Raw genomic sequence first — 27,112 nt, 5'->3', positions numbered from 1 at the left:
AGATATACCCAAAACCATAGTTTAACAGAAGTAGCCCAATTGGTCCTTCCGATTTCATCCTGGCGTTTCAACATTTTATAACAATTTGTGGGGTATCTATGTAATGGCATGTGAATTAGTTTGCACCAGTATGTAATACACTTAATATGATAGTCTACACATAATTCTAATCTACCAACCTCCCCTAGAGCCATACAATTGTTGGTTGACCGATTTAGACCAAGAAAATCTTTGCATAACTGAGTCGGGATTTGTTCTATGTTTTCAGAAAAGGTATGACCCCAAATTTCCGCCCCGTATGTAAGGATTGGCTTTACCATTGAGTCAAAGGGTTTGAAATATTATTGAATGTAAAATTTTCCAAAATATCCTTGGTAGCTTTTAATCGCATTAATTTATTTTTTTGCTTTGCTTTTTGCTTACACTGGTGTAACATTTACACGATTTCCATTATAGAACCAATTTTCATATGACCGCAATGGGCCACCATTTCTAAATACAATTATTTCGGTTTTCTTTTAATTTACAGTCATGCCACTTATTTGGCAAAAATCAAAAATACTATTCAATTGACGCTGTAGTTCTATAGCGGTTTCAGATCAACTCGCTACATCATCCGCAAATAATATACACAGTATTTGTGGAATATCCTCAGTAATGAAAATTCCTTGATGGCCTCGGTCACGTAGGTAAAGGGATAACTCGTATATGAATAAATTAAAAATTATCGTGCTAGTTACGTCTCCTTGCCTTGTACCAATGTTACACTTAAAATCATTAGTTACATTGTTATGTATGACACGCACGCGACTCCGCAAATTTGAGTACATAGAGCCAAGTACCTTATATAGTTTTCCTTTTACACCTATCTTCTGCATTATATCAAATAGTTTATAGTGCAATATCCCATCGTAGGCCTTTTGAAACTCAACGTATAAGACATAGAACCTTCCTCCAGGCTTAATTATATATTTTTGAACCATGCTTTGTAAGACAAATAAGTTATCCATTGTAGAATAACCTTTACGAAAACCTGATTGCGACTCGTCCAATTTACTAAATTCTTCGGACCATGTACACAGTCGTGAATTTACAATATTTCCAAATATTTTATACATTACATTTATCAATGAAATACCTCTATAATGTGTCGGTTCCATTTTAGAACCGTTTTTGTGTAAGGGAACAATAATGCTTTCGCCCCACATGTCAGGAAATACTCCTGTATTTAGGATGTGATTAAAAAGCGAGCAAAATACTGGGCATATAATATTAGTGATGTTTGTATAAAACTCAGCACCTATACCATCAAACCCCTGCGCCCTTCCCAGTTTTAATTTTTTAATACTTATCATTATTTCTTCGTGTGTTATAGGGCTATTTAGAACTAAATCATATTCAGGTAGAGCAGCTTCTTCAGACGTTCTAATTAATGACATGTTTTCTCGATATAATAATTGATTAAAATAATGTAGCCAATCAATTTGTTTGATGTGTTGCTGATAACTAGAATGTGAAGATTTTGCAATTTTATTTGTTTGCCAAAATAAATTTGGATTACTACATGCCTGGCATAGCCTATTTCTCATATTCCGTTGGAAATTTTCCTTCTTGGTTTTACACGTTACTTTTAAATTTCTTTTTTCGTTTATGTAGATATGTAAGTCTTCCCTTCAATTCGTGAAACGAAATTTTCTCAAAGCGTTATACTTACAATATTTCAAAATATCACATTCATTATCCCACCATGGTTTATATTGCCGTTCATAAATGTTACGTCGTTTGGTTCTATAATGGACTTTCATGTTTCCTGCAGCAGTTTTATAAAGTGATACTATTGTTTGAAGAGCCTGGTTTATATCTACACTTATTTGATGTAAAATGTCATCCTTAAACATGTGATACATATTAACAAAAGTCTCAACAAATGTATCCCTAAGCGCATCATTCCATTTAAATTTATCAAGTTTACTATTACATTCAGTGATGTTATTATCGATGCGATGAGAAGAAGGTGGATCGATCTTCGGGTTACTATTTTTTTCTATGAAAAGTTATAGTAGCGCAAATAGGGAAATGGTCAGATTCAGTATAAACAATAAGTAGTACTGAACTTAAAATTATTGAGCTTTAGAAAGGGTTGTCCAAAGTTCGTAAATGCTTTTATAAAAAGGTAATTCAAATGTTCTGCAATACTAGGTTTGATTGTACTTGCATGTATACCATTAAAGAAAAAAAAACTCGTCTACCGATAAACTCGTATCACTGACTTACCCCCTTGAAGATCATACAGCACTCTCGAAACCAATCGGTAAGCATCCGTTCTGTGAGGGGCGATTCCTCTTCTAATAAATAGGATCTCTTCCTTAGTTCAGCTCGGATAAGTGCCTCACGTGCGCGTCTTTTTGCGTCCAATTTGCGTCCATTTAGCAAATCATGTTGACCTTGAGCTATCAGATCATTAATTATGGTATCGTCCATCTGGAAATATAAAAAGATGTACAAACGTGTTAGTATCGCTGCACTTGTAAGAAGTTTCAGAAACGAAAAGGAACTGAAAACAATATCGACATTTTGTTTGGAACCCACTTACAAGACATACCTCTTGAAATAATATGCAACCCGAGCCCATTCGACCGCGATGAAAATTCTAATGTGATTTTTTTATTCAATAAATCAGCATTGTGACCTTTATCTATTGTTAGATATTTTCATACGGATCAGAATCGCATAAGCAACGTTAATTGCGAACAACTAGATAACACAACTTTGATTAAATTAACAATTAGATTTAAATGTTTTTTATCGGTTGTACCTGTTTGATATTGTGAGTTTATTATTGACAAGTTTATGTTGTTGTTTTTTAAATAAATGAATATTTAACAAAAAATTGCAAAATGATTCTTTGATTAAAACAAAAAGCTTGTACTGTTTTAATTTTTGGTGATTCTTCATGTTATGTTTCATGGTCCTTATGTATTGAAATTACCAATTAGTTCTTGCTCTGTTTTGTGTTTCATATACATATATGCATACATATAATAATTAACACAACAGGATTGTACAATGAAGTTTAGGTCATTATTTATCACATCTATTTAACAGGATGAACTTATCTTAAATCAATATTCATGCTTATTTGATACTGTGATTAATTTAATATGATAATAAATGTATGCCACTACACCAAACATAGTAAAAACCGTATCGTGTAAGAAGGTTCTTAACTTTACTAAACCAATTCGTTTTATTACAACTAACATCAAACATAGCATCTTCTACATCTGACTTGGTAATAATGTTATCACTATACTTTAACTTTAATCAATATTTTATAATACGTACATAGCGGTTTTATATACAATGGGTATCTACCCAGTTCACCGTATACAGCTACATTAGCTGTAGATTGTCTAACACCAAGCGTAGCTTTGCAAATTTTCAGATGCAGCCTTTCTAACTGTGATGACTTGGTACCCCCCCCCCCCCTCATATTTCTCACCCATACGTCATAATAGGAGAAACAAAAGCATCAAATAACTGCAGTGCTACTCTTGGTTTATATTCGTATTTTTTTAGATTTGACCATAAATTATGGTTCTCGATATATACTAGATAAGCATGTGAAATGAACGCATATGTATGATTATAATTCACGGTTTGTAAAATACCCACTTTTGACAAAGATTGAACTGTAGTAATAACTACAAACCTTGACACATTTGGTAGATTGATTTTCTGTGTGATATCAAATACACTTCAGTGTGAAAGTACCGTAAAGCCAGACATATTATATTCCACGATACTATTTGACAATCATCTAAACGTTTCCCTTATGATAGTATACTGTACTTTTATTGGGCATTGTCTGTTTAAAAATTGGTCATTTGCCATTTTGCATACTTATTGATTGATGTGTGATAGCGAGCTCGAGGAGCACTACGGTAATACGAGTATTTGACTGTGTACCTGTTGTTTTGAAAAGTTTGGTACGTGCGCGCGCATTATCCGAACCTGACACCGGAACCGAAAATGTTCGAAGCAAAATAACCGGCGTCTTCTGATTGATCATAATGATAAAAATATATATAAATGATCAAATTTACGGCTTTAAAATATTCTAAAATTCTTCTCTGTATTTATTGTGACTATATTTCGAAGCACGCATCTGTTTATTTCCTTTTTATTTGAATCAATAAGCAAAATATTTGTTTATGTTTAGAGATAAGTTTAACTGGTTCCCCGTTGAATATAACCGTTGACTCCGTTGACAATAATAAACAACAGGTACAGGCTAATGTATCGGCGATTTTAATTGGTTAACGCGAAGACAAATCGGAGAATGGTTTATAACTATTTTATGGGAAACGGCACGTGCAGACATTAACATTGTAATGTCACATTTTTATACAAAGATTCATATGCTCAACAATCAAGAATTTCCACTTTTAAGTAACGCGAGGATATTATGTATCATGTAGTATTTAAGTTGCATATGTATTGTGATTCTTATTTGACTAGAACGAGCTTTTATTCTTACCTGTCAGCTATCAAAAGTTCGGGAAAATACACCGGAAATGGTACACGGATTACTTCCCCTGAACCTCGAATAATCTCGCGATATGTTTCTAAAAATAACCGGTGAAATTTTTGACCGATAAAATTAGCCTACCGATCCCTATATAGAGTATGCGATAGATAAGGGGAGGTAACCAATCTAGAGATAAGTATGACGTCCGCGCACTGTTTATGAATGGAAACGACGTCATTTGATTTTAATTGTTGTGGTGACGTCACGTTTTCGCGGAAAAGTGGAGGAAGTTCGGTTAATATAATTCTCATTTATAACCTTTAAATCGCGGATAACTTATTAATAAAATCGTGTTAGAATCGAGACGTGTAAGCGTTGGTTATTGCGGTACTATCACACTTATCTCTTGCATAGCATCAGCGCCCCCTTTTACGTAACCTTCGCTAATAACCAACATTTCGTCGTTCCGATGCTTGTTACCAAACCACTACTTGGTGTCTTTGGGGAAGATCTAAAGAACGCTCCCACAGTAGAGATCGAACCCGTGATTTCCCGGTTGCTAGGCGGACATAGGTAAAGTAAATTAGAACAATTTTGAATTGCAATTGAAGCTTGAACTGTCTTTTTAAACTGATACAATCTGCGTTTCATTCAATAAACAATTCCGATTGTTGGATTTGTATTTTTATTTTTACAGTCAACAAAAAAGACAACCTTATATCAATCGTTAGATGTTTTGGTGGGTGACATAATTGTCGCTGACTTCCTTGCATTAATTCCTAAGTTATGCTCAAAAAGGAAAATAAAACAAATATGTCGCCTGGCTCTTGTGAAATCTATGTACAGTTTGCAACATGGAGAAATAATTGCTGATGCCAGTGACAATGATGTGCACCTGAAAATTATAATTAACAAGGCAGCAACAGTTGGCTGTTCTAAATTTTTACATTGTATATTCTAGTTGATTGTTTAGAGTTTTTAGGAGGCAATGCCACTACCTTTTCATTTCTGTACGGGACATACTATATTAATATATATGTCCTTTGTATATACCAATCTTTGTTTGCTGCACAATTTGTTTATAATTTTATGCATTACAGCAACCTTCACCTATATATATTCTCTTCAGGTATACATAATTATTGAAGTATAGTTCACTTTATGGTTTAGATAATTACATATAAATATTATTGAAGTTATTTATTTACATGGACTGTTCTGTTGCTCTTACCCGCATTCGGTGTTCGAACCATATCTATTTCTACCAGATGTGTGCAAAATAAGGTGATTTTATCTAAAATACACAGTCGGCAAATAAACACCATCATAAAAACAGATGTGTTTGTGGGCTTTTCAAACATTACCGCATGTGAGCTTTTGAACTGACAATATACTGTTCTAAATCATAAAAAAATTTCAATTAAATGTAATTCTTTGTAAAAAAAATTAAGCATTGTAATCATGCTATTAAACAGCATTGCAGTTTACCTATATATTTTTCAAAATGTCAAATAGCTTACTTGGTAGAGCAACTCATGTCGGTATCATTAGATGGCCCATGGGTGGTTTCGGGTTTGAATACCGATTTGACCTTCGTTGGAAACTTGTGGTTGGCTGGCAACAATCTGTTTTGGGTGGGGTTTTGGGCTAACAGTTCCGTTCATCAGGTCACATGAAACCCTTTAATATGGCCCGTTTGTTGTTTAATTGCTGATTAACATAATAACTAATAGTTCATTTCCTAATTTTTAATACCAGTCTTTACGAACGCCACGTTCTTCTGCTAGGAAGTGCCTTTAATAATTTAATTCAAATATTATCTATATTAATTTTTTTTGTTAGTTTCTTCTATTAAACGTTAATCGAGCTCGCTTTAATGCCTTGCCTTATTTCATAGTATTGCAAGTTTTTCTAACAACTTGAACTGTTTAATTTATAGTCAAAGTGTTGTCTTAACTGTTTGTGCATTCGGTTTATTTATAACACTTCTTCTACAAAAAAAGTAATATTTTCATTTTTAAGTCAACAAATATGAAAAATCGTGTTGACTGTGTCAATGTATTCATTTTTTCCGTAATGAAATCCATATGGCATTTATGTCCCCCCCCCCCTTTATATCACTTAATCGATAAGCAACGACGTTTAATAAAGTCGTCAATTGATTACCTCAAAGTTCAAATACAATTCACAATTTACCATGTTTACCTCAATCAACACAACACAGGGCGATCTTTTAATCATTTTTATTTTAAAAGAAACCCTTTCAATTACTTCTATCAGACAAATACCGTCTGTTCCAGTCTCCACTTGATGAGGGCTTCAATTCTAAACATAACATTCGGGTCGGTTATCGGTTGATTCCTGGCTTTTTATTAGATATCTATTCAAAACGAACCAGTGTGTCAGGTTTTAACGACTAAATGATGATTGCAATACGTATCTTTCTGTTTTGGTTCGCAATGCGATATTGACATCATTCCTTTTTCTCTTTCAAAGAGCCATTTTCCTTAAATCGTCAATAAGTCAAACATTACTTCAAAACTAATCATAGATACATTAAAAACAAAAAATTGTCGAATCTACCCAATCACTCTCGGCTCCAAACTCGGATTCAGCGAAAAGTTTCGACACGGTAAATGGCAGTGAAACAAGTGCCTTACATGGCTGCCCAAAACATGCTCGGTAACAGATATACTGTCGTCAGCTTGTGCTGTAGGAATAGGCAAAAGTATTATCGTTGTGACAGGATGGACATGACTTCAACAAGGCATTTTGGTAATAAATACCTTAATGTCAGCATGAGAGCCTGAAATGATCCAACGTTTACACTTAAAGGGGCCTTTTCACAGATTTTGGCATATTTTGAAGTTTGTCATTAAACGCTTTATTTTGATAAATGTAAACATTGGATCTTAAAAGCTCCAGTAAAAAATCAAGAATAAAATTTTAAAAAGGAAAAAAAAAGTAGCCGGTACCATGACTCGAACCAGTGACCCCCGGAGTCCTGAGTTAGTCTGAAGTAAAAACGCATAAGCCCTCTCGGCTATTCCGCCGGGAAAACACAGGTATAAGTATTTTATACATTATATACGCAATCTTCGTAGTTTCGTAAATTTAAACGACAACAACAGAACTCTCCAAATTATTCAATCGTTCCGCGTTGCAACGCTTTATAATTTTTAGGTTTTCAAATCGTCAAAAGATACATATAATATCTATATTGGACTGTGGTAAATGTTCAGTAATACTGTTTCCTCACAAATATCACAACTAAAACGAAAATTTGCGAATCTGAAACAACTTTTTTCATTTTTGTCAATTAACCAAACCGTGAAAAGATCCCTTTACCATGAAAAGCTTCGATCCGCTTTTCAAGATGCTTTTACACAAAAGCGATGAATTTTTTTTATGAAAGCAAGACACAACCAATGTTGTTAAAGGCTCTGAGTACTCAGAAATACTGTTAATACAAATTCAGATAACTAACATTTTCTGATGTGCGGATAGCTAGCTTCTATTCCGAATACATAAATGTGTTAACATAATACAAGTGTAAACTTTGTGGATTTCTAAACGCAAACTTGTATCCACCAATTATTTTCCTCCTAAAAATATTTTACATAGATTCAAAATATAATTTAGAAGTTAATTATATTACATTAATTTCCTTACCTTTACTTTCAAAAAAAGTTGAATGTATTTATTCCATATACTGCGTTTTACAAATATTGTCCTCTTAATACTAGACTACATTTCTCATTTTAGGAAAATGTACGATTTGTATTTTATTTTGGCGCAAAGTCTAATGAGTTGGTTTAAAACAGATAACATGATATCCCAACGCTCTACTTGCTTTATGTGCATGTGATACTGAAAAGTCAATAATGTTTTACAACAAAAATAAGATTAAATATTATAAAGATATCGATTCCAAACGGTGTTGTTGTTTGCAATGTGACATGACATTTTACGTTTATTGTATTAGATCACTGTTACCCGTTCACATTGTTGAAATGTCATACGTTATGTGATTGCTTTAAAGTGTACGAACTTACAGGTTTTATAGATGACTGCATATGCGCTATTGAAGGAACGTTGTATACATATTCAAATCTCTCAGTGTACCGACTTTTTATGGTCAATAAAATGTTACAGAAACGTTTTGAATATATGATCATATATGGAACGCCATAGCTGTCTTACGTTGTTACATTTCTTTCTGTCTTCTTTAGTAGGTGTCTTATTATGTCAAACCGTCGTGATATCTTGTCTGAATGTGGTGTTGACTTGTCTAAATACAGTCCTATTATGTCAAACAGTCGTGTTATCTTGTCCAAATGTTTGACATAATAAGACGGTGTTTTGACAAGTCAACACCACATTTGGACAAGATAACATGACGGTTTGAAAAGTCAACACCACATTTGGACAATATAACACGACGGTTTGACATAATAGGACTGTATTTTGACAAGTCAACACCACATTTGTACATGATAGCACGACTGTTTGACATAATAAGACTATATTTTGACAAGTCAACACCAAATATGGACAAAATATCACGACGGTTTGACATAATAAGATACCATCTAAAGAAGACAGAAAGAAATGTAACAACGTAAGACAGATATGACGTTCCATATCTTTTTATCAAAATTTCGCGTGCGTTTACGCATAAATACATCGATGTATAAAGGATAAAATACACACAACTTAAATCTCAAATATCGGCATAGGGTGAAGAGGGAAATAAAGACGTACGAGTCTTCCTCCGAACGCTTGTTTACAACATATTTGTTTTAACTTAACATTAAAAATGTTGAGCAGCTCTCCATAATAGTTATGTTACCGAAGCTTAATGTCGCATTTTTTAGAAGTGGTTTTAACGACAGCAACTCAAAGTGAATAGCTTTTTAATTTGAATGTGGTAGCTCTTAGCTTGTGTACGTATGTCACAATAGAGCCCACTTGTGTATTGACATACACACAAAAGGATGTAAGAACTGTAATTCATTTTGATTTTCTGTTTTTCGTTCGCATATTTCCTATTGATTTGGTATTATTCATACAAAGCCATATTTAAAAAAAAATACCGAACAGTTATCCATATTTGTTCAACTAGTATGGATTTTCTGACATTCCAAAATGACAGCTTTCAATCTTGTTTATAACTATATAATTTTAACATTTCAATTTTACTTACATCAAAATTGATAAAACAATACGTTTTTGTTGTACATTTTTACTTAAATACATTATACATGCGTGTATGTTAATAAATGATTAGTTAAAAATGGACTAAGGAAAATATTAATACACAACGTGTTTACTTCCCCAAAAAACAAAAGATAATACCAATCTCTATTCTTAAATCATTTCAAACACAATATCGTGTTTTCCATAATTTTAATAAACACATGTATGTATATAAAACAAGAACTTCCTTACCTTTTATTTACTTCCCCTTAATTACAATGTCCGGTTTTGGAGTCGTTTTCCAATTGACAGCGTTTCAATAAATATGATTTGTTTTATACTATGCTTTTTTCATTTTTGGAAAACGGGTGACGTACATTTTATTTTGGCGCAAGTCCAAACTATTGGGCTGAATCATTAAACATAGCCCTGCTGTAATTGTATGGTATCATTCTAAATCAGCTTTACAAAAAAGCCAATACTGTGTATCCAAACATAACATAGATATATTATAATGATAATAATGTGAAATTTTGCTTACATTTTTAATTGGAAATTAAGTTACTGTATTTTCACCTTTACCCATGCACACGGTTATTGATTTTTACGTTATCTGGAATTCAAAAGAGTATACAAAACTAGAGGTTTTATCGTCGACTGAACATGCGCTATGCAAGGATAGTGTCGTATTCAAGTTTAAATAATCTACTCTTATCGAACCTTGTTAATGTGAACAATAACAATTACAAACCCGATTACCGTAAATATACGATAACATATATAGGGTAGAACAATTAACTAAGTTTTATTTAAAAATAGCATAAGCTTTTACCTAATATTGTATCTTAATATGTAATACATTTGCTTTTGATGTGACGTTTTTGTTTTGGTGCGCACATGCATAATATACACGTTTATATAAAATAACTTTAGAAATCATTTCGATAAAATACATAAAACGACATGGATACATTGCTTTTAAAGGTTTGTCGATGATACGCGCTTTTGGATAAATGATCAACGATAAGCGTTACAAAACGATTTTTTCTGTTACCCATATCGACTGGTCATGATCTATAAAATAACTTATATCTTTACATTTTATTTAGTAAGGTAAATTCTTTTGCTGGTTTAAATAAAATGCATTCTTTCGTTTTTCTCTACGACAAACAAAAATTGTCATTTTGCAAAACTGCGAACATGTCCCTTTCACAGTATACGTTTAAAAGCTTTTAAATATCTTTATGTAACACAAATCATGCAATTCTAAATATCGCATTTATTAAAAACCCTTTTCAAGAGTTAATGTTATAACATTTTCAAAATATCAATCCCATCTCCTGTTGATACGGTTATTAATACAATCCCCTGTTATCAGTCACAATTGCGCAATTGATGACATAAGGTAAATTAGCATGACCGTAATGATAACGTTTTTATCTGATATTAACGTGTACACATTCGCTTTTCAGTGAATGCCTAATCCAAGTGACTTAGTGAAGGACTGTAGCTCCACATGATTCTGTATTTACAATATCGTAAGGCAAAATAACTTAGGCGGAATTTCATTATCAAATAATTGCTAAAACGCTTCTCTGCGTACCTTTAACTCACATGTATTCGTATACCCATAGGTATGATAGAATTTTAGTCTCGGCATAGGACAGATGAACATAATGAGTGTCTGAGAAACGTTAAGCGAACCTACCACCTAATGTGTTTACCCAGTTACATGTAAATAGCGCATGTTCAAAACTAAGTTATCGTATGTTTATTCATAGTCCCTGACATTTGACCGTTATAATAGACAGACGGGCGGACCCAAAAACACTAGTTGATGGTGAGATCCATTCGTTACATCAAACATTATGGTCTATTACTAAATAATAGACCTGTTTATTGTTGGGCCACTGCTGGGCTGGTTTTTCAGTTTTCTTATTGTTGGTGTTTTTTAACCGAAGTAGCTAATTTTACAGATTTAAAATTTCTTTCTCATTGTTATCTACACAAACAAAAGGTTGTAAATTTTCTCCTTTAATTATTTCTAATCTATTCTAGTAAAAAGTTATTAAATATGTAAAATAAAGTTAGAAGCCGGTAGTTAAAAGGTGTTTCTTAGCAATTCTTGTGATATTTATCATGGATGCTGAGTTTACGGGCTGTAGTTTACGGATTTCTGTACAGTGGTGGGGAAAAAGTGGATCGGTCACATGGCGTCTGATCTAAGCAATTGTAGTAAGAGCAAAATCAATTTCAAGCTTTATGAGAAAACGTAGTTGATATGCATTCGTGTATTCAGTGAAATAACCATGTTATACTTATTTTCTGAAAATAGGCTAATATCTCACTGGCAGTAAGAGGGTAAATTTCAATCGAAATAAAGGAATTCCCGTGGCGTGTTAAACAAACATATTACTTTTGGTCAGCACAAAAATGTCAAAATATATTTAGCGTTATTATTCAATTTCTGGAGAGTGGGTTGCTTCAGATTCAATTAGGGCGGGCACTATGTTCAGGTTTATCATAAACACTTTAAATGAATGTTGGTTTTTATGTAGCGATAGTAAAAGGAACTTAATTGTGGCAATGCGGCAATAGTCGGTACTTACTGCAGTTAAGAGGTGGTCTTATGGCGCATTTATTTATAATTACCAAGACAGTTTGTTGAGTCACGTTTTAGTTCATATGCAATAAATCTCTAAAAGGTTTGTTAATTATTATAGTGGGTTAGCTATAAGCCAAATATGGCTTTTTTCGGTATTTACTTATTATCTTTATTGTTTATTTTATTGCACACATGGAAACGCGAAACCGGAAAAGGCGCCGTCCGTCGGTCAAACTACACCAGCATCCCAGCCAAAACCTACCTGGCACCAGCCAACAACCCCGTCAGCTGCCTTCCACCCAAATGCCCGATCAGCTGCCTCCCAACCAACAGCCTGTCCAGCTGCCTCCCAACCAACAGCCTGTCCAGCTGCCTCTCACCCCCAGCCATCGACTCGGCCAATGGTCTTCAAACCAACAGTCCGGCCATCAACCCGACCAGCTGCCTCTCAGTCAACAACTGGGCGACCAGATGCAGCCTGCAGCAAGCCAGCCAGATCCGGCTGTTCAATCGGGTAATGGTTTTAGTGAGGATATTTTTTTACCATGCATGATTCCTAGTTTTCAGTCTGTTTTAGGTGATCATGTTCCTCAGTCAATTAAAGTCAAAATAATATCAGGCCAATATGTAGATCTGGCATGTTTGTTGGAGGCCCCGGTAGTTCCTGAAGATTTAGGAAAACATTTGGTTTTGAATAATTCGGGTGAATTAGTGGTAAAACCCAACATGAAACAAAGCATTGTTGATATAGCTAAATGGACTGACGCATTCCTCATTTTGTCAAGCATTTATTTAAGTGCTCATCCGGTTAAAATGCAAGATCTCTTAAAGTATATGCACACTATAAGGCTGGGGGCAGCAAGACACACTGAGGGTTGGAGATCTTATGATCAACAGTTTAGGTTGAGAATGGGTAATAACCCAGCGAATTCGTGGGCAATGATTGATATGGAGCTTTGGCTGTTGTGTATGGGGCCTCCAAGGCAGCCAGTTCATGATACGGGGAATTTTGTAAGAAAATGTTATGATTTCAATTATACCAGATGCTTACGGTCAGTTTGCAATTACAAACATGCTTGTATGATTTGTGGTTCCGACCATCCTTCCAGGGTATGTCATCTCAAGCCTCGCAACACCAGTTCCTTGGGAGGTGGGTCTGTCAGGGGGGCTGTCACCCAGACCTCGTACAGGCCTAAAGCTTACACGTTCCGACCTAGAGGCCCAATTCAGGGGCTCCGGGGCCCGTTTAGCAGATACTAATACCTCAGTTTGGTCTCTTGGCAAGTCGCCAATCAATGTTGTTACGATTTCTAAATATCTTCAGTTATATCCAAATAAAGAAGTAGCTTCTGTGCTCAGTAATGGCTTCAAGCAAGGTTTTAAGCTGGGTTATAAGGGTTCACATCTCGGTTCTTCAGCGAATAATTTGGTTTCAACAAAAGTGCATTTTTCAGAAGTCCAAAAGAAACTTGACAAAGAGATTTCCTTAGGTAGAATTTCAGGTCCTTTCAAAGTCCCACCAATTTCCAATTTAAAAGTAAGTCCATTAGGCATTTTAGAGAAGCCAGACGGGGGTTGGCGGTTAATTACACACCTGTCGTATCCCAATGGGTCAAGTGTCAATGATGGTTTTAGTGTGGAAGACATTTCTGTTAAATATACATCATTTGACAAAGTGGCTGACATGTTATTTAGTTTAGGTACGTCAGCAATGATGGCAAAAAGAGATATTAAATCGGCTTTTCGTTTAATGCCTATTTACCCAGGGGACTTTCACTTGATGGGGCTTCAGTTCAACAACCAGTATTATGTTGACAAATGCTTACCAATGGGTTTATCTATTGCTCCGGCTTTATTCGAATCATTCTCCACTTTTATACATTGGCTAGTAAGTTTCAAAACTGGGATTCAAACTTTAGATCATTATTTGGACGACTTTATTTTTGGAAGTGCAGCTGGGTCAAATAATTGTAACATGCTAGTTTCTACTTTCGAGGAAGTATGCACCGAAATGGGAGTCCCAGTTGCGGTGGAAAAGTCGGTCGGCCCAACAACAGTACTGACATTTTTAGGCCTGGAATTAGATACTGTGCAAATGACTGTTAGAGTACCTGCTAAAAAAGTGGAAGAACTTTTGAAGCTTTTGCAAAATTGTCTAGTAAAAAAGAGACTTACGTTAAAAGAATTGCAGTCTTTGACTGGGAAGTTGAGTTTTTGTAGTCAAGCAGTAAGAGCAAGTAGGGCATTCTTGCGCCGATTTTATGATGCTATGTGTGGCTTAAAAAAGTCCTATTATAAGATAAGAGTTAATGGTGAAATGAAAGAAGACATCCTGATGTGGATTCAATTTATTGAAGATTTTAATGGCGTTGTACATATTCCAAATAAAGTATGGTTGGATAACTCTGTCATTCATCTTTACACTGATAGTGCAGGCGGTGCTACTCTTGGCTGTGGTTGTTATTTTGGAGGTAATTGGGCCTATTGCCCATGGCCTGTTCAATGGCAAGGCCAACCTATTTTATCAGATATAACATTTTTAGAGATGGTCCCTGTTTTGTTGGCAATATGGCTCTGGGGGGTCTTTTTGAGGGACAGGAAGATTAAGTTTCATATTGATAATTTAGGTTTGGTAGAAGTGATAAACAAACAGTCTTCCAAGTCGAAACGTTTGATGTTTCTGGTTAGAACATTTGTGTTGTTAGTTATGAAATACTCGGTGGTGTTTAAAGCAGTACATATTTCATCAAAGTACAATTACATTGCTGATGCAATTTCTCGTAAACAGTTTCACAGGTTACAACAGTTAGCACCAGAGGCACAAGCGAGTCCAGAATCAGTCCCGCCGGAGTTTTTACTGATGATCTGCAACAAGAGGCTAATAGATTGCTAGACAATTCCCTTGCTGCTAATACAAAAAAGGCATACATCGTTGGGTTAGAGAGATTCTCTGAGTTTAAAAGGCAATACGGCTTGTCAGATGCCTGGCCGCCTACAGTTGAACAGGTGGTTCGATTTGTAGCATGGCTATCCCTACAGAAACTATCCCACAAAACAGCAAAATCATACTTAAGCTCTATAGCTTTTCATTGCAAGCTGCTTGATGTTGTTGACCCTACCAAAAAGTTCATTGTTTCAAAAATGGTGGAAGGAATGCAAAAAGATAAGAAAACACACGATAATAGGCTTCCAATTACCCTCTCGTTACTGCAAGGGATAGTAAGCAAACTTAATATTGTGTGTTCCAGTGTCTACGAAGCAAAACTGTTCACTGCAGCTTTTATGCTAGCGTTTTTCGGTTTTCTAAGAGTTGGCGAAATAGCTGTTCCTAAAAAAGGTGATAGTATTTTACAGGCAGCGGTGTTGGCAATAGAAGATTTACAAGTTGATCACAATGGGGTAATCATTTCAATCCGGCATTCAAAAACTGATCAGTTGGGCAAAGGGGTAGCGCTCAAAATTACTAGGTCAAACAGTGAATTTTGCCCAGTTGTGTGTCTTAACCAGTATCTTCATGTTCGTCCTCAAGGGCCTGGTCCCTTGTTTTTGCACTTTAACAAACAACCAATTACTCGTTACCAATTTTCTGCTATTCTTAAGAAAACGGTTTCTCTTTTGGGTCTAAATTATGGGTCTTACAAATCCCACTCCTTCAGAATTGGAGCAGCAACTGCAGCTTCCCAACTAGGCTATTCAGTGGAGATCATTAAACAGGCAGGCAGATGGGCTTCCAATGCCTACCAAACATATGTTCGTTCTGTTCCTGTTGTCATGCCCAGCCTAATAAATAACCCCCATTAAAAAGGTATGGTTCATATAGTTAGATTCATGTGACTAACAAAAACCAAGTTGTATTTAGGGAAAACCATCTGGATACTGGGTTCATCAATAATCAAGCAAGCCTTCATAGCAGCAAGATTACGACCTGAAGGGGCCAACCTCTGCCTTGAACCCAACATCATCTGGTGGCAAGGGTACAGTGGGTTAACACTTGCAGAATCAAAGAAAAAATTTCTTTCGCTTGCCAATGTGGGTAATTCTCCAGACTATATTGTGTTACATTTAGGTGGTAATGATCTTGGTCGTCGGTCACTGGTGGACCTTCGAAAATTGATTGTCGAGCTATTCAGGACTATACTGTCTATATTTCCAAGTGTTAAGATTGTATGGTCTGCAGTGCTTCCAAGGTCAAATTGGAGATATTCTGATAATAAAGTTGCTATGGACAAAGCAAGAAAGCGCCTAAATAGTCATGGTTCATCTAGGGCTTTGGCATGTGGAGGGCATTACTTGGCCAACTCTGACTTTGGAAAATTTGAGGAACATTTGTTTGAGAAGGACGGAGTCCACTTGTCAACTCTGAATACAGATATTTTTCTTTCTAATATGTCTGCAGGGCTTGAAAAATTTATAAAGCATAATACACCAATCCATTACTGAAGTTCTAGATGCACAAATTTGGGGGTTCTTACAATTTTAAATCCCAAACATTATGTATGTTGGTGTTGCTATTGAGTCCAAAAATAGATATTTGCAGTTAGTTTGTATGCATATTTTTCTTACTCATATGTATGAAAAAAGAAAAAAGAAAGTTTTTTGCTGCTAATTTTTATGCAATTTTTTGCTGCTAGTTTTTATGCATTTTTTTTTCTGCTGGGTTTTATGCATTTTTGCTGCTAGTTTTTATTCATATCCTTGCCTTGTGTTTACAGTTTACTGCTTCCGACTCCAAGCATGCGTCCATCCGCCCTGCAGCCAAAGTTCTTTGGCAGTGGCCACCCGTCATCTCTGGCCCAGCTGGTTTCGAGGTTGGGGAATTTGGGCCGCTGGGTCAGCGTTGTTGGGTGGCCATATGGCAATCAGTGCCGGATGGACGCTTTTTACCTGGCACATTTTTTGGGGAAAATATATATGATTTTGTTGGGAGTGCTGATGGCCGTCACCCGGAGTCAGCACTCATATACAATTTATTTGTGCAGTTAGTTATTTGCAGTTAGTTTGGGCTTGCCATGTTCGCAGGTGGCCCTTGCTGCTTGGAGTCGAGACATTATATGCCAGAACCATTTTTTATGTTTTTATGTTATAAGGTCCTTTAATAAAAAGTAAAAATTTAGTTGAGTTTATATTTACTGTGTGAAAAGGGTTATTCATCGGAGTTTTCATATAGGCTTGCCCATGTAATGCTAGGTGGCAGTTTGGGTTTAGTTCTTGGCCTCTACAATAATATGGTCTATTACTAAATAATAGACCTGTTTATTGTTGGGCCACTGCTGGGCTGGTTTTTCAGTTTTCTTATTGTTGGTGTTTTTTAACCGAAGTAGCTAATTTTACAGATTTAAAATTTCTTTCTCATTGTTATCTACACAAACAAAAGGTTGTAAATTTTCTCCCCTCCCACCCAACCCATGTAGTTTGTTTTTACACAGTGTTGTTCTGTCACACTTTACTGCGTCCGTTATATATTTAAAAATTTGGTCAGGCTATAGATTTATTTTAAGTTTTATTTGCCTGTCCACATTAATTTTAATAACATAAGGGGAAACTGATTGTTTTCCGTACTAGATTTGGTTTTAGTATATTACATATTCTGCTGGTTTGAGTTGCGTTTTTCAGTTTGCCGTGTAGACGCAGAGTACCAAACGTCGGATACAGGTCGGTCACGACTCCACTTCCGATGGGGCAGTTCGGACACCTCGGGTTTGTCGACAGTCGCTTGAAGTTAACAGTTCCTTGGCAATCAGTGCCGGATGGACGCTTTTTACCTGGCACATTTTTTGGGGAAAATATATATGATTTTGTTGGGAGTGCTGATGGCCGTCACCCGGAGTCAGCACTCATATACAATTTATTTGTGCAGTTAGTTATTTGCAGTTAGTTTGGGCTTGCCATGTTCGCAGGTGGCCCTTGCTGCTTGGAGTCGAGACATTATATGCCAGAACCATTTTTTATGTTTTTATGTTATAAGGTCCTTTAATAAAAAGTAAAAATTTAGTTGAGTTTATATTTACTGTGTGAAAAGGGTTATTCATCGGAGTTTTCATATAGGCTTGCCCATGTAATGCTAGGTGGCAGTTTGGGTTTAGTTCTTGGCCTCTACAATAATTACCGGATACGTTTTCTTGAGCTCATTTAAATGGCAAATGGTAAGGAAAGAAGCAACGACTCAGACATAAGATTGATGGGGTTTTATATTAATCCGTCCTTTTTACCAAATGGTATTAGTTTTGCGCTAGTTTATCGTGTTTCCTGTACAATTTATTTAAAACAAGTCGAGATGATATATAGTAACTGTACGTTTTATAGACGTTCGAATATTTGAAAAACAATTAAATAACCCATTACCTGCACAAGATCTTACTCTGGTTAACAAACAATTGCAGATGCTTCTCTTTATTGTGAAATGCCTTTATAATAACATACTTTAAAGTTTCATGTATGCGATCAGATACAGTTTTTATAAGTTAAAACACAAAAACTGAGCATTCCCGAAATAATCTGTTGCTATTACTGGGCACTGTCAGTGCTATAAACTTTTCTACGCTTCAGACAAAAGTGATGTTTATTGACCGATAACCTACAATAAATAGAAAAATTGTTTTTAGATGTTATATATAATTGTGTTTCATATACCACCATACTGCGAAACAGGAATCGTCATGTTTGTTTAATCATTATGATAAGGTGCAATCCAAATGTATAATTCATGAGTACACACGAAAACAAAGAAGCCATATCAGACACCATTGTCAACAATGTTTGTTTGGCAGGCTATATTAGATAACATAGATATTGCAATACGTAAGTATGAAGTGCATAATGCATGTAGATAAAACACAGTGATCAATGAGTTTTCATAATGCACTAAATAAACCAACAACAACAAACATTTGTACTTGTTTTACTTTTAAGAAATAAACAAAAAATAAAACCATCAATGAAGATTAATAGGGAACACACAAATATTGCTCACATTAAAAACACATTCTAACCACAGGTCTCCTGATAATGTAAATGTAACGAGTGAAATAAGAAAATTATGCAGACAGAGCGCATTAGATATGAAATCGTTTATATGACATCGGGACAATATTTATTTGAATGTTTTAGTAGACAACATTGTCAATGGAAGCACCGTCTAAGTATATTGGTAACTGCAGTCATCCCATTATTTATTTAAACAGATATACAACAACCGAAAAACAATAACAAGAATGATAATCATCGTGATGGCAAAACAGATTCAGTGACCTTATTTACAGATTTTCGAATTGACAAATGGTTCTTTTGTCCTATTTACCTGAATCATTTTACTTGATAACTGACTATTCTGTATAAACGAGCACAAACTAGAACTTGTCGCAGTAGTGACGAATACCTTTCATAAGACAATGTCGTATGAATGTGTATCAACTTCTTAAAATCATGTGTGAAAATATATAATTGAAAAGCGAACATAACAATATTTATTGTTTTGTTGTATTTATCATAATTATTTCCTATTTTGCAGTCACAAAAAACTAGCGGCTTATGTCCAGAAAATTTTTCCAGCTAATGTTAATGGCGTTTAGTTATTAATATAATTGAAATACAATACACTAACATTTGAACTGAATTATTATTAATAATCTCCATTGAAACACGTATAACAATTGTTATCAGCATATAAAATTGCCTTCCTCTTTGCAATACATAGTGTTTTGTCTAATCTATGTATGGAGTTTCATTTTGAAACATTCATTATCGATTTGTTTCTGTTTACCTAGATTGTCTTTAAACGCGTTATGCTTGATAAAAAAGGAATAATTAACAAAGGATTTTGCAACATTTGCGGGAAAAAAAACGAAACATGTTAACGTAAATTTATATTTCATATGAATACATGTAGCTGCTATGAAGTTGGATCTAGATTAAACGTTCACTACCGGTTGTTTGATATACACATCAACTCTGACTACAGTATATTAAAAATACTGAGCTTTGTAATTTTATCGCTAAATAAAATTTAGTCATGTATACAAATTATCCACATTTTACACAACTATGCACATGTACATAAAGTCATCTTCTGACGACGAATATAGTTATTCTTATAATAGTTTTAGGTCTGAAGTCTTGTAATCTGTTTATAGAAATAAGCATCGATAACAGAACTCATCATTTTTTGATAATAAAGAACATGACTTTACTGACTTGTAGACTGCAGAATTACCTCAAACATTTTTTATAAGTAGTTATTCATCCTGTTTGGCTTTCACAAAATGTGTTGAAATCCGTACATATGAATGTATAAACACCTATGTCATCTATCTACCATTTTACTCTCTATCCATCGGGGACAGTATCTTCTTTGCGAATAGTTTTCCCTTATTCTAAGACGGTTTACTGCGCATCCCTCTTGTTGCTCTGCGATTTTGAAACGTGACTTAGGTATTTAATCGAATGGTCCATCGTATGATGTGGCCTTCCCGGGTTCATAGATCTCGCAGTACTGTCTGTAACATTGCGCCTTCGCACGGGCCATGACTTCCTGTCTCGTCAAACTCGTGTTTGGTGGCGGGAATTCCTCCGGAGTTTTAACGCATTCGTAGTGGTCATATTCGTCCAGGATTTTACTCCATGTCCTGTCACATCGGAGAAGACTTTTGTTTCCTAACGTACAAAGGGAAAAACAAAATAACTGTTGTGTTGCGGGTTGCTGTTGTTGTTGTTTTTCAACTAAATATTGTAAGCAATAAAACATTGCAAATTAGAAAATTGACATTTTATTGCTAATAATATTGTATAACTATAACATATTACTACACACCAACACATGAAACGAATTTTGTCGGAATTGCTCATGATCGTCGTTTAGGTTACTATATATCATAATCTACTTAGAACAAGTGGAAATAGTTCAATAGATTTCCGGGACATGGTCGGACCAAATTGGAACAAACTGTAATGTCACTGATTTATTTATTCAATGTACATACTCCCCACTTCAAAGAAAGTATTGCTCTTGATAGATGTACTCATCATTTAAATCGTCATTTAATAAAGGCACGCAACACATACAGAAAGTCGGAGTATTTTATCATAACTGCCTGCACAGATTAAAACTAGCAACTGTGTTACGTACCAACGATGACGAGACCCTTCATGGCTCTGGTAATGGCCACGTTCACCTGGTTCCGGTCGGTGATGAAACCCAGATTGTATTTGCACCAGCCCAAGGTGGGGTTCTTCTCAATTTTGTATTCAGGCAGGGATCGTACAGTGCTGAAGATCACGTAATCCCATTCCCCTCCTGCGTGAATGTTGTTGGTGTTGATTTCATGAAATGGTTTGTTGAATAACTATTGTTAACTTTAAGGGACCGTCAACCACATTGACGAAAAAAAAAGAAAAGTTCTAAAATACCGTATTTTTTACAAGTTTATATTTATTAAAATATCACGACTGGTATATTACATTACTTAAAAAGTTGTTAAGTTTTTATATTTTCAGTACATTCGGTAATATAATTTTACTGGGTATATGTACCCGTTAACTATAAATAACGCAAGTAGATTGATCATCATCGTCACGTGGTAAACCCAGGATTGCAAATTGTGCATGCGTAGTTAATTGTATATAGATCTAATTTATATATAAAATGATCAATATTCTTGCGTTCTTAATACTGTGTATATCGTTATGTCACCTATTTTTGCGATGTACTTTCAATTTCACATCGAGAAATTTTATTACCGAATATACTGAAAATATGAACTTTTTTTAAGTAATGTTCTATACCAGTCGTGATATTTTATTCAATATAAACTAATAATTGTAAAAAATACGGTATTTTAGGACTTTTCTTTTTTCGTAAAATCTGGTTGCTTTAGTGCTATTTTTTCTATGATAGCCATGCTATTAATATTTGTTTGTGATATTTTCAATTAATAAGTATATTTAACAATTTAGTGTGTTGTACAATGTAATACAGGGTTACAAAGAGTATTGTTAGAGAAAAAAGTGACAAAATACGAATGTAATATAAAAAATATTATTTACAAATATTTTATAAAAGCATAAAGCTTACAAATACAGTTATTTTGAATTTGAATAGATTTCTTTGGTTTCAATGTTGGTGGATAAACATGGATAACATATAAAATTGAATATTTATAGTCATTTAATATAACAACTTTCTAAACTGTATTAAACTATCTTTAACAACTTTCAAAACTGTATTAATCTATCTTTTAAAAAAAACTACATCGTAAAACAGAATATTTCCTAAATAAGGTTTACCTTGACTTGAGTTGTAATTCTGTTACTCTTGTATCTTCAATGCAATTGAGTAATTAAATAGTAATTAAATTGAATGCGTTTTAATTCCCTTTTATTATTGTTTAATTTGAGTTACAATGCTATGACGTTAAATTTTATTTACACTTGAATGTATTATGAATATTGCTGGGCCAAGTGTGAGGTTGAGCGCTCTATAACCAGGTTTAAACCCCCAATGCTTTGCATTGACCGTTCCAAGGCGGTGACCCCAGCTTTATTCATATTTTGTGTTTATGTTGGTTTGTATTGTGCTGTATTGTGCTGTTTTGTATTGTTTGGGCAATCGGTCACTTGCCTTAAATAAAGGACCAACTAATTGTTTTTAATGAAAATTCAATACTGCTCCAGCAGCTGGAGTTTCACTTCTTTATATTGAGACCACTGTTCCGACGTCGTCATCATATAAGTTCATTTCTCGCAACTTTCGTTTTATTTCCGAGCATTGAGCGTTGTATTGTGACAATATATAAACGCGTTCATTCGGAACCTGATGAAGCAAATATTTGTATAGCTTTACCTGAAAATACAGTTTCAAAAGACATAATAAAAGATGAATAAATAAAAATGTGTTGCTTTATGACATTTTTCACAATACAGTAAATAACACTTACGACATAATCCACCTCTTCTGCGTTACTTTTTGACTTTTCATTGCCGTCTTCGGTCGAAACTGTAAGCATTTCTTCATTGCCTACAAGGTGTACGAACACATGGGGTATTACGCCAAGGGATTCATGCTGTGGCCATATCGGAAGCGGTTGGTCTTTGGAGTAGTAGTGCTTTGTTTGAAGCTTGCCCTCATAAAACAGCTTTGATGGAATGTCACATATCCGAGGATGCTGAAATGAACGTTGTTTAAATATATATGCATGTATCTGGAACAAACATCGGTACAGTGTATATAATAATGAGCATTTTTTATGTACAACACTACAAGAACAGTTAACATGTTACATTCTTGTCTAAATATTAAAATAATAAAGCTTTAGAAGCATTGAGAGGAGATCAATTATTGTCACCATCCGCACAAATGTTGTTATATGATGCAGATTTTGAACTGTCTATAACATCAAGGACAATGTATACAAGACGACACTTAACATAAAAGTGACTTAAGCACAATCGAAAGATATTACCATTCTATATTGGTGCTCTAACATTGTAAACTTCACATTGTTTTTAAGTTTCTTGGATGTACCCATGCGCGCATATCGTTCAAACAGAGAAGTTTCTATTCCCAGTTCAGCTGCCTCTTTGCATTTAATGATTGGTCGCAGCTGCATATGGTCCCCAATTAGAACAACTTGTTCAGCCTTTGAAGAAATAATGGGAACCAAGCATTTTGGTTCGGGACACCTACCTGCTTCGTCCATGATGAGCTGTAATTAGGAAAACTATGGTGTTTTAGAAAGCTATGTGACGTGAAAAACATAATCAACCATTAAGTATCTGATGTCTCTGAGAAGCTTTCAAATATTCAAACGGTAATGATACCTTAACATACTGGCCTATTTATTGCCATACACAATACAAGAGTCAAAGGTGAAACTTCATATCTGATAATTTACAAATCATGATCGGAGAAACAAAATTTAAAAGTAATGTTCATATCTTATTTTCGTATTCCGCGCATATAATTATTTTACTGCTTTAAAACTGACCAGGTATTATCAGTATCAATCCGAGCTTTTTGATACCTGTTGAATATTTAAATTTTGGATCAAATTTTGATTTGTAGCAACATCAGCTGTACAAAGAATTATGTGGTACTTCTTTAGTTCTTCCTGACATGCCATCCGTAGCATTTTTTTGTATTCCTTCACTTTAGCAGGCATTGGAATATATTCATGGTCTTTAAAGTGTTTGTCAACATCCTTTATTTCTTCAGCAAATGGTTTGCCATCCTCACGAATTAGATGGTGCAAAGAAACACATTGAAGATCACGCGCTGGCTCTAGGTTTTTCGGGTGGTAAAAAGTTTTACCAGGTATGGGGAAATCAATGGCTTCAATCCATTTTCCATAGACCCTCACAAATTTGAGAGAGTAAGTTCCCATTTTCTTTAGCATCCACCCTGTAAGATTAGACAAGCGCTATATAAGTGTATTATATTTCGTATAGTGACTGTCAATTATTGACAAAAATCTACATTTTAATTATTTTATATACATAATTATGGTAAAAAAAATTATATTAAAAGTACTCAAGAAATGAAACAAATGTATGATATAACGCTTCAAAAACACATGTGTCAAAACGTGAGCGAAGAAACTGGTAGAAATTCCAATTCTCAATGTACCGATTACATTTGAAAATCTCTTAAAGTGGCATGTACATTTTAAATTGCAAATTAACTGAAACCTACTTGCTACATGGTCCACTGATTTATTACATGGTCCACAAAACAATATGCTTTTTCTCGGCTGGTTACTCTGAGTACTGATTGTTTCATTAATCTTATCAAAAAGATAGATCAATGTGATGCCAGTGTGCGTTTTACCTGTTCCTAAAATAAAAAGTAAAACCGGATGTGAATATACGAAAATCTGATATACGATTTCGTCACAAAAATGTATTGACTAAGAATGGGAATCCTATCCAAAATCAGTATCCCGATTTCCCTTTATCCTAATATATCCGGATATCCGTAACATTTAAATAATATGAAGACGTCGCAAAATATTATAACAATATGCGTCATTTGCTAAAAAAATGAGATAGAGCCTTTGTATGATTTCGTTTTTTAAAGTATGATTTGTTTTCTAAGCAAGACATTAAATGGTGCATAGCACGTACTTTATTTGTTTAAACTATTAATAACCAGCTACGCTATATAGACAAAACTATTTTATTAGCAGCATCTACCGGATGTTGACGTTTAATGTATTTTTCATATACAAAAAAAACGCATTAAATTTTTTTGAAGTACATTTTGAAGAAGTGAATTTAGAAAAACGATTCAGAATATATTACAACATCCATTTGAGACTCAAACCCCATGGAACATGCATATCAGGCATGTATATCGCTCATCATAAGCCCATCGAGATATGTTATGATTAAATTATATCAGCCAATGGACAATTGAATTAAAATTTTGATCGAATGTACATACTGTTTTCTTAACACGAGACCAAGGTGACGGTTTTTTATTGTAATTTTAATTCTCTGTATTAAAGTCGTTCAAATTACTTACTTTTTTGTGCATATGACTCTCAGAATTTTCAGTACATTTTATATGTTTAAAAGACAGTTTCTAAACTAATGTATTATATAAATACGATCAGCGTATCAAAATATCAATAGAATATAATGAAAAGAAACATTTGAATTCCGAACTACTAGGCTCCTCCATAACAGTCAAGTTTATGCATGTATTTCTTCGGTGTATTATTGCAAATAAATAATGATTTAAACAATGATAAAATTTTTGATCTGATTCGATAGAGATCATGATTTCCTTTAGTTCAAGCCATGTATCCATCAACGTAAGTGGGGTTACTAGTATCACTAAGAAGATAAGTTACGGTCCTATGCGCCTCCAACCTATGATGCAAACAACAAATTTACTGTTTGATGTCAGACTATAAACGATGTAAGTAATACATATTAAACCAATATTTGTATCGACTATACACCACTGTAACATGCTAAAGAAAACAAACGTACACAATATGTGATTTTGATATCGATTTTATGATGGATTTTATACTGAAATTAAAAAAGGAGTCCGAATGGATATACGGCTCTGTATGTCAAGATTAGCATCGTATGTTTGTTAGTCATATCTCATAGATTAGATTATGAATAAAATGAATTGGTAATCGTGTAAAAGATCTTTTGTGATCTAAAGCATAATATTTCTAAGTCATTTCTAAGATACCAGGTGGTCCCTGTATTAAGGTAAAACGTGATGCCATAGCTCTTTCAATCGCCTCTTTCTGTTTGTCGTTATTCTTGAGCATAGCTTTCCTTAGATCCAACGTTAACCCGTTAAGGGCATCTATGTAACAGGAATCTGTGATAGTAGAAAAAATACCTGGTTATTTACAAGCTCTTTATCATCTAAAATTAATTTGCTATTTTCCACATCAATATGTAAATAAGCATCATTCAAAATCGGTATAAGAATCAGCAACAAAAACAAACAAAGCAGGAAGTGTAAGTGCACACCCAAATCTGGTATTCGATGTTTAATGGCTATCTGTTTTGAAAGAAAATCTTCTGATCTTTGAAGAAGTTGTATGATTTTTTCCGTCCGACTGCAATGTACAAAAAGAAAATGTTGTTGCAAACTAGAACACATACAGTAGAAAATGGTAAGGCAAAGTGATAAGGCTAAGAGATATAGTAACTTCTCCACGAATCTAATTGCAGATACACTTTGTCAACTCATTACACTTACCAGTCAACATATGACTTCTTGAGTATTTCTACACTGCATTTCGCATTGCTATTAC

General features: G+C 34.5%; 3 protein-coding genes across 12 annotated transcripts in view; 1 reads left to right on the top strand and 2 right to left on the bottom strand.

The window, feature by feature from the left end:
• LOC127860734 (helicase with zinc finger domain 2-like) overlaps nucleotides 1-27,112 on the bottom strand; it is a 143,356-nt gene that overhangs the window by 43,632 nt on the left and 72,612 nt on the right. The gene's annotated exons all lie outside the window — the stretch shown is intronic.
• Nucleotides 11,614-18,326, top strand: LOC127860738 (uncharacterized). 3 transcript variants are annotated; one of them, XM_052399011.1, is made up of 2 exons: nucleotides 11,614-12,849; nucleotides 17,048-18,326. In XM_052399011.1, exons 1-2 carry the CDS (start codon nucleotides 12,475-12,477, stop codon nucleotides 17,330-17,332), a joined length of 660 nt encoding a protein of 219 aa, XP_052254971.1. In that variant the 5' UTR covers nucleotides 11,614-12,474; the 3' UTR covers nucleotides 17,333-18,326. The 3 variants fall into 3 exon arrangements, with proteins under 3 accessions (XP_052254971.1, XP_052254974.1, XP_052254972.1); XM_052399014.1 differs by lacking the exon at nucleotides 17,048-18,326 and adding an exon at nucleotides 13,445-13,688 and having other exon boundaries at nucleotides 11,615-12,849; XM_052399012.1 differs by lacking the exon at nucleotides 17,048-18,326 and adding an exon at nucleotides 15,124-15,994 and having other exon boundaries at nucleotides 11,617-12,849.
• Nucleotides 19,218-27,112, bottom strand: part of LOC127860735 (helicase with zinc finger domain 2-like) — a 93,024-nt gene continuing 85,129 nt past the window's right edge. The window contains exons 4-7 of one of the 2 annotated variants that reach the window (XR_008039907.1): nucleotides 24,350-24,726; nucleotides 23,789-24,031; nucleotides 23,264-23,491; nucleotides 23,031-23,169 (exon numbers count right to left, since the gene is read on the bottom strand). The gene's annotated coding sequence lies outside the window, so the exon portion shown is untranslated. Of the gene's footprint in view, nucleotides 19,711-23,030; nucleotides 23,170-23,263; nucleotides 23,492-23,788; nucleotides 24,032-24,349; nucleotides 24,727-27,112 lie in introns of those variants that run through there. The other variant, XR_008039906.1, reaches the window with a different exon arrangement.

Source organism: Dreissena polymorpha, chromosome 15 (assembly GCF_020536995.1).
Source record: "Dreissena polymorpha isolate Duluth1 chromosome 15, UMN_Dpol_1.0, whole genome shotgun sequence".
In the NCBI taxonomy this organism is placed as follows: domain Eukaryota; kingdom Metazoa; phylum Mollusca; class Bivalvia; order Myida; family Dreissenidae; genus Dreissena; species Dreissena polymorpha.
The sequence above is the reverse complement of the archived record's forward strand: the minus strand, read 5'-3'. Positions and strand labels throughout refer to the sequence as shown.

Bases quoted from the DNA above. Each gene is read 5' to 3' on its own strand.
- LOC127860738 (XM_052399011.1), top strand. From the start codon at position 12,475: ATGGCTTTTTTCGGTATTTACTTATTATCTTTATTGTTTATTTTATTG. The intron at 12,850-17,047 runs GTAATGGTTTTA...TTGTGTTTACAG, and splicing joins AGATCCGGCTGTTCAATCGG to TTTACTGCTTCCGACTCCAA.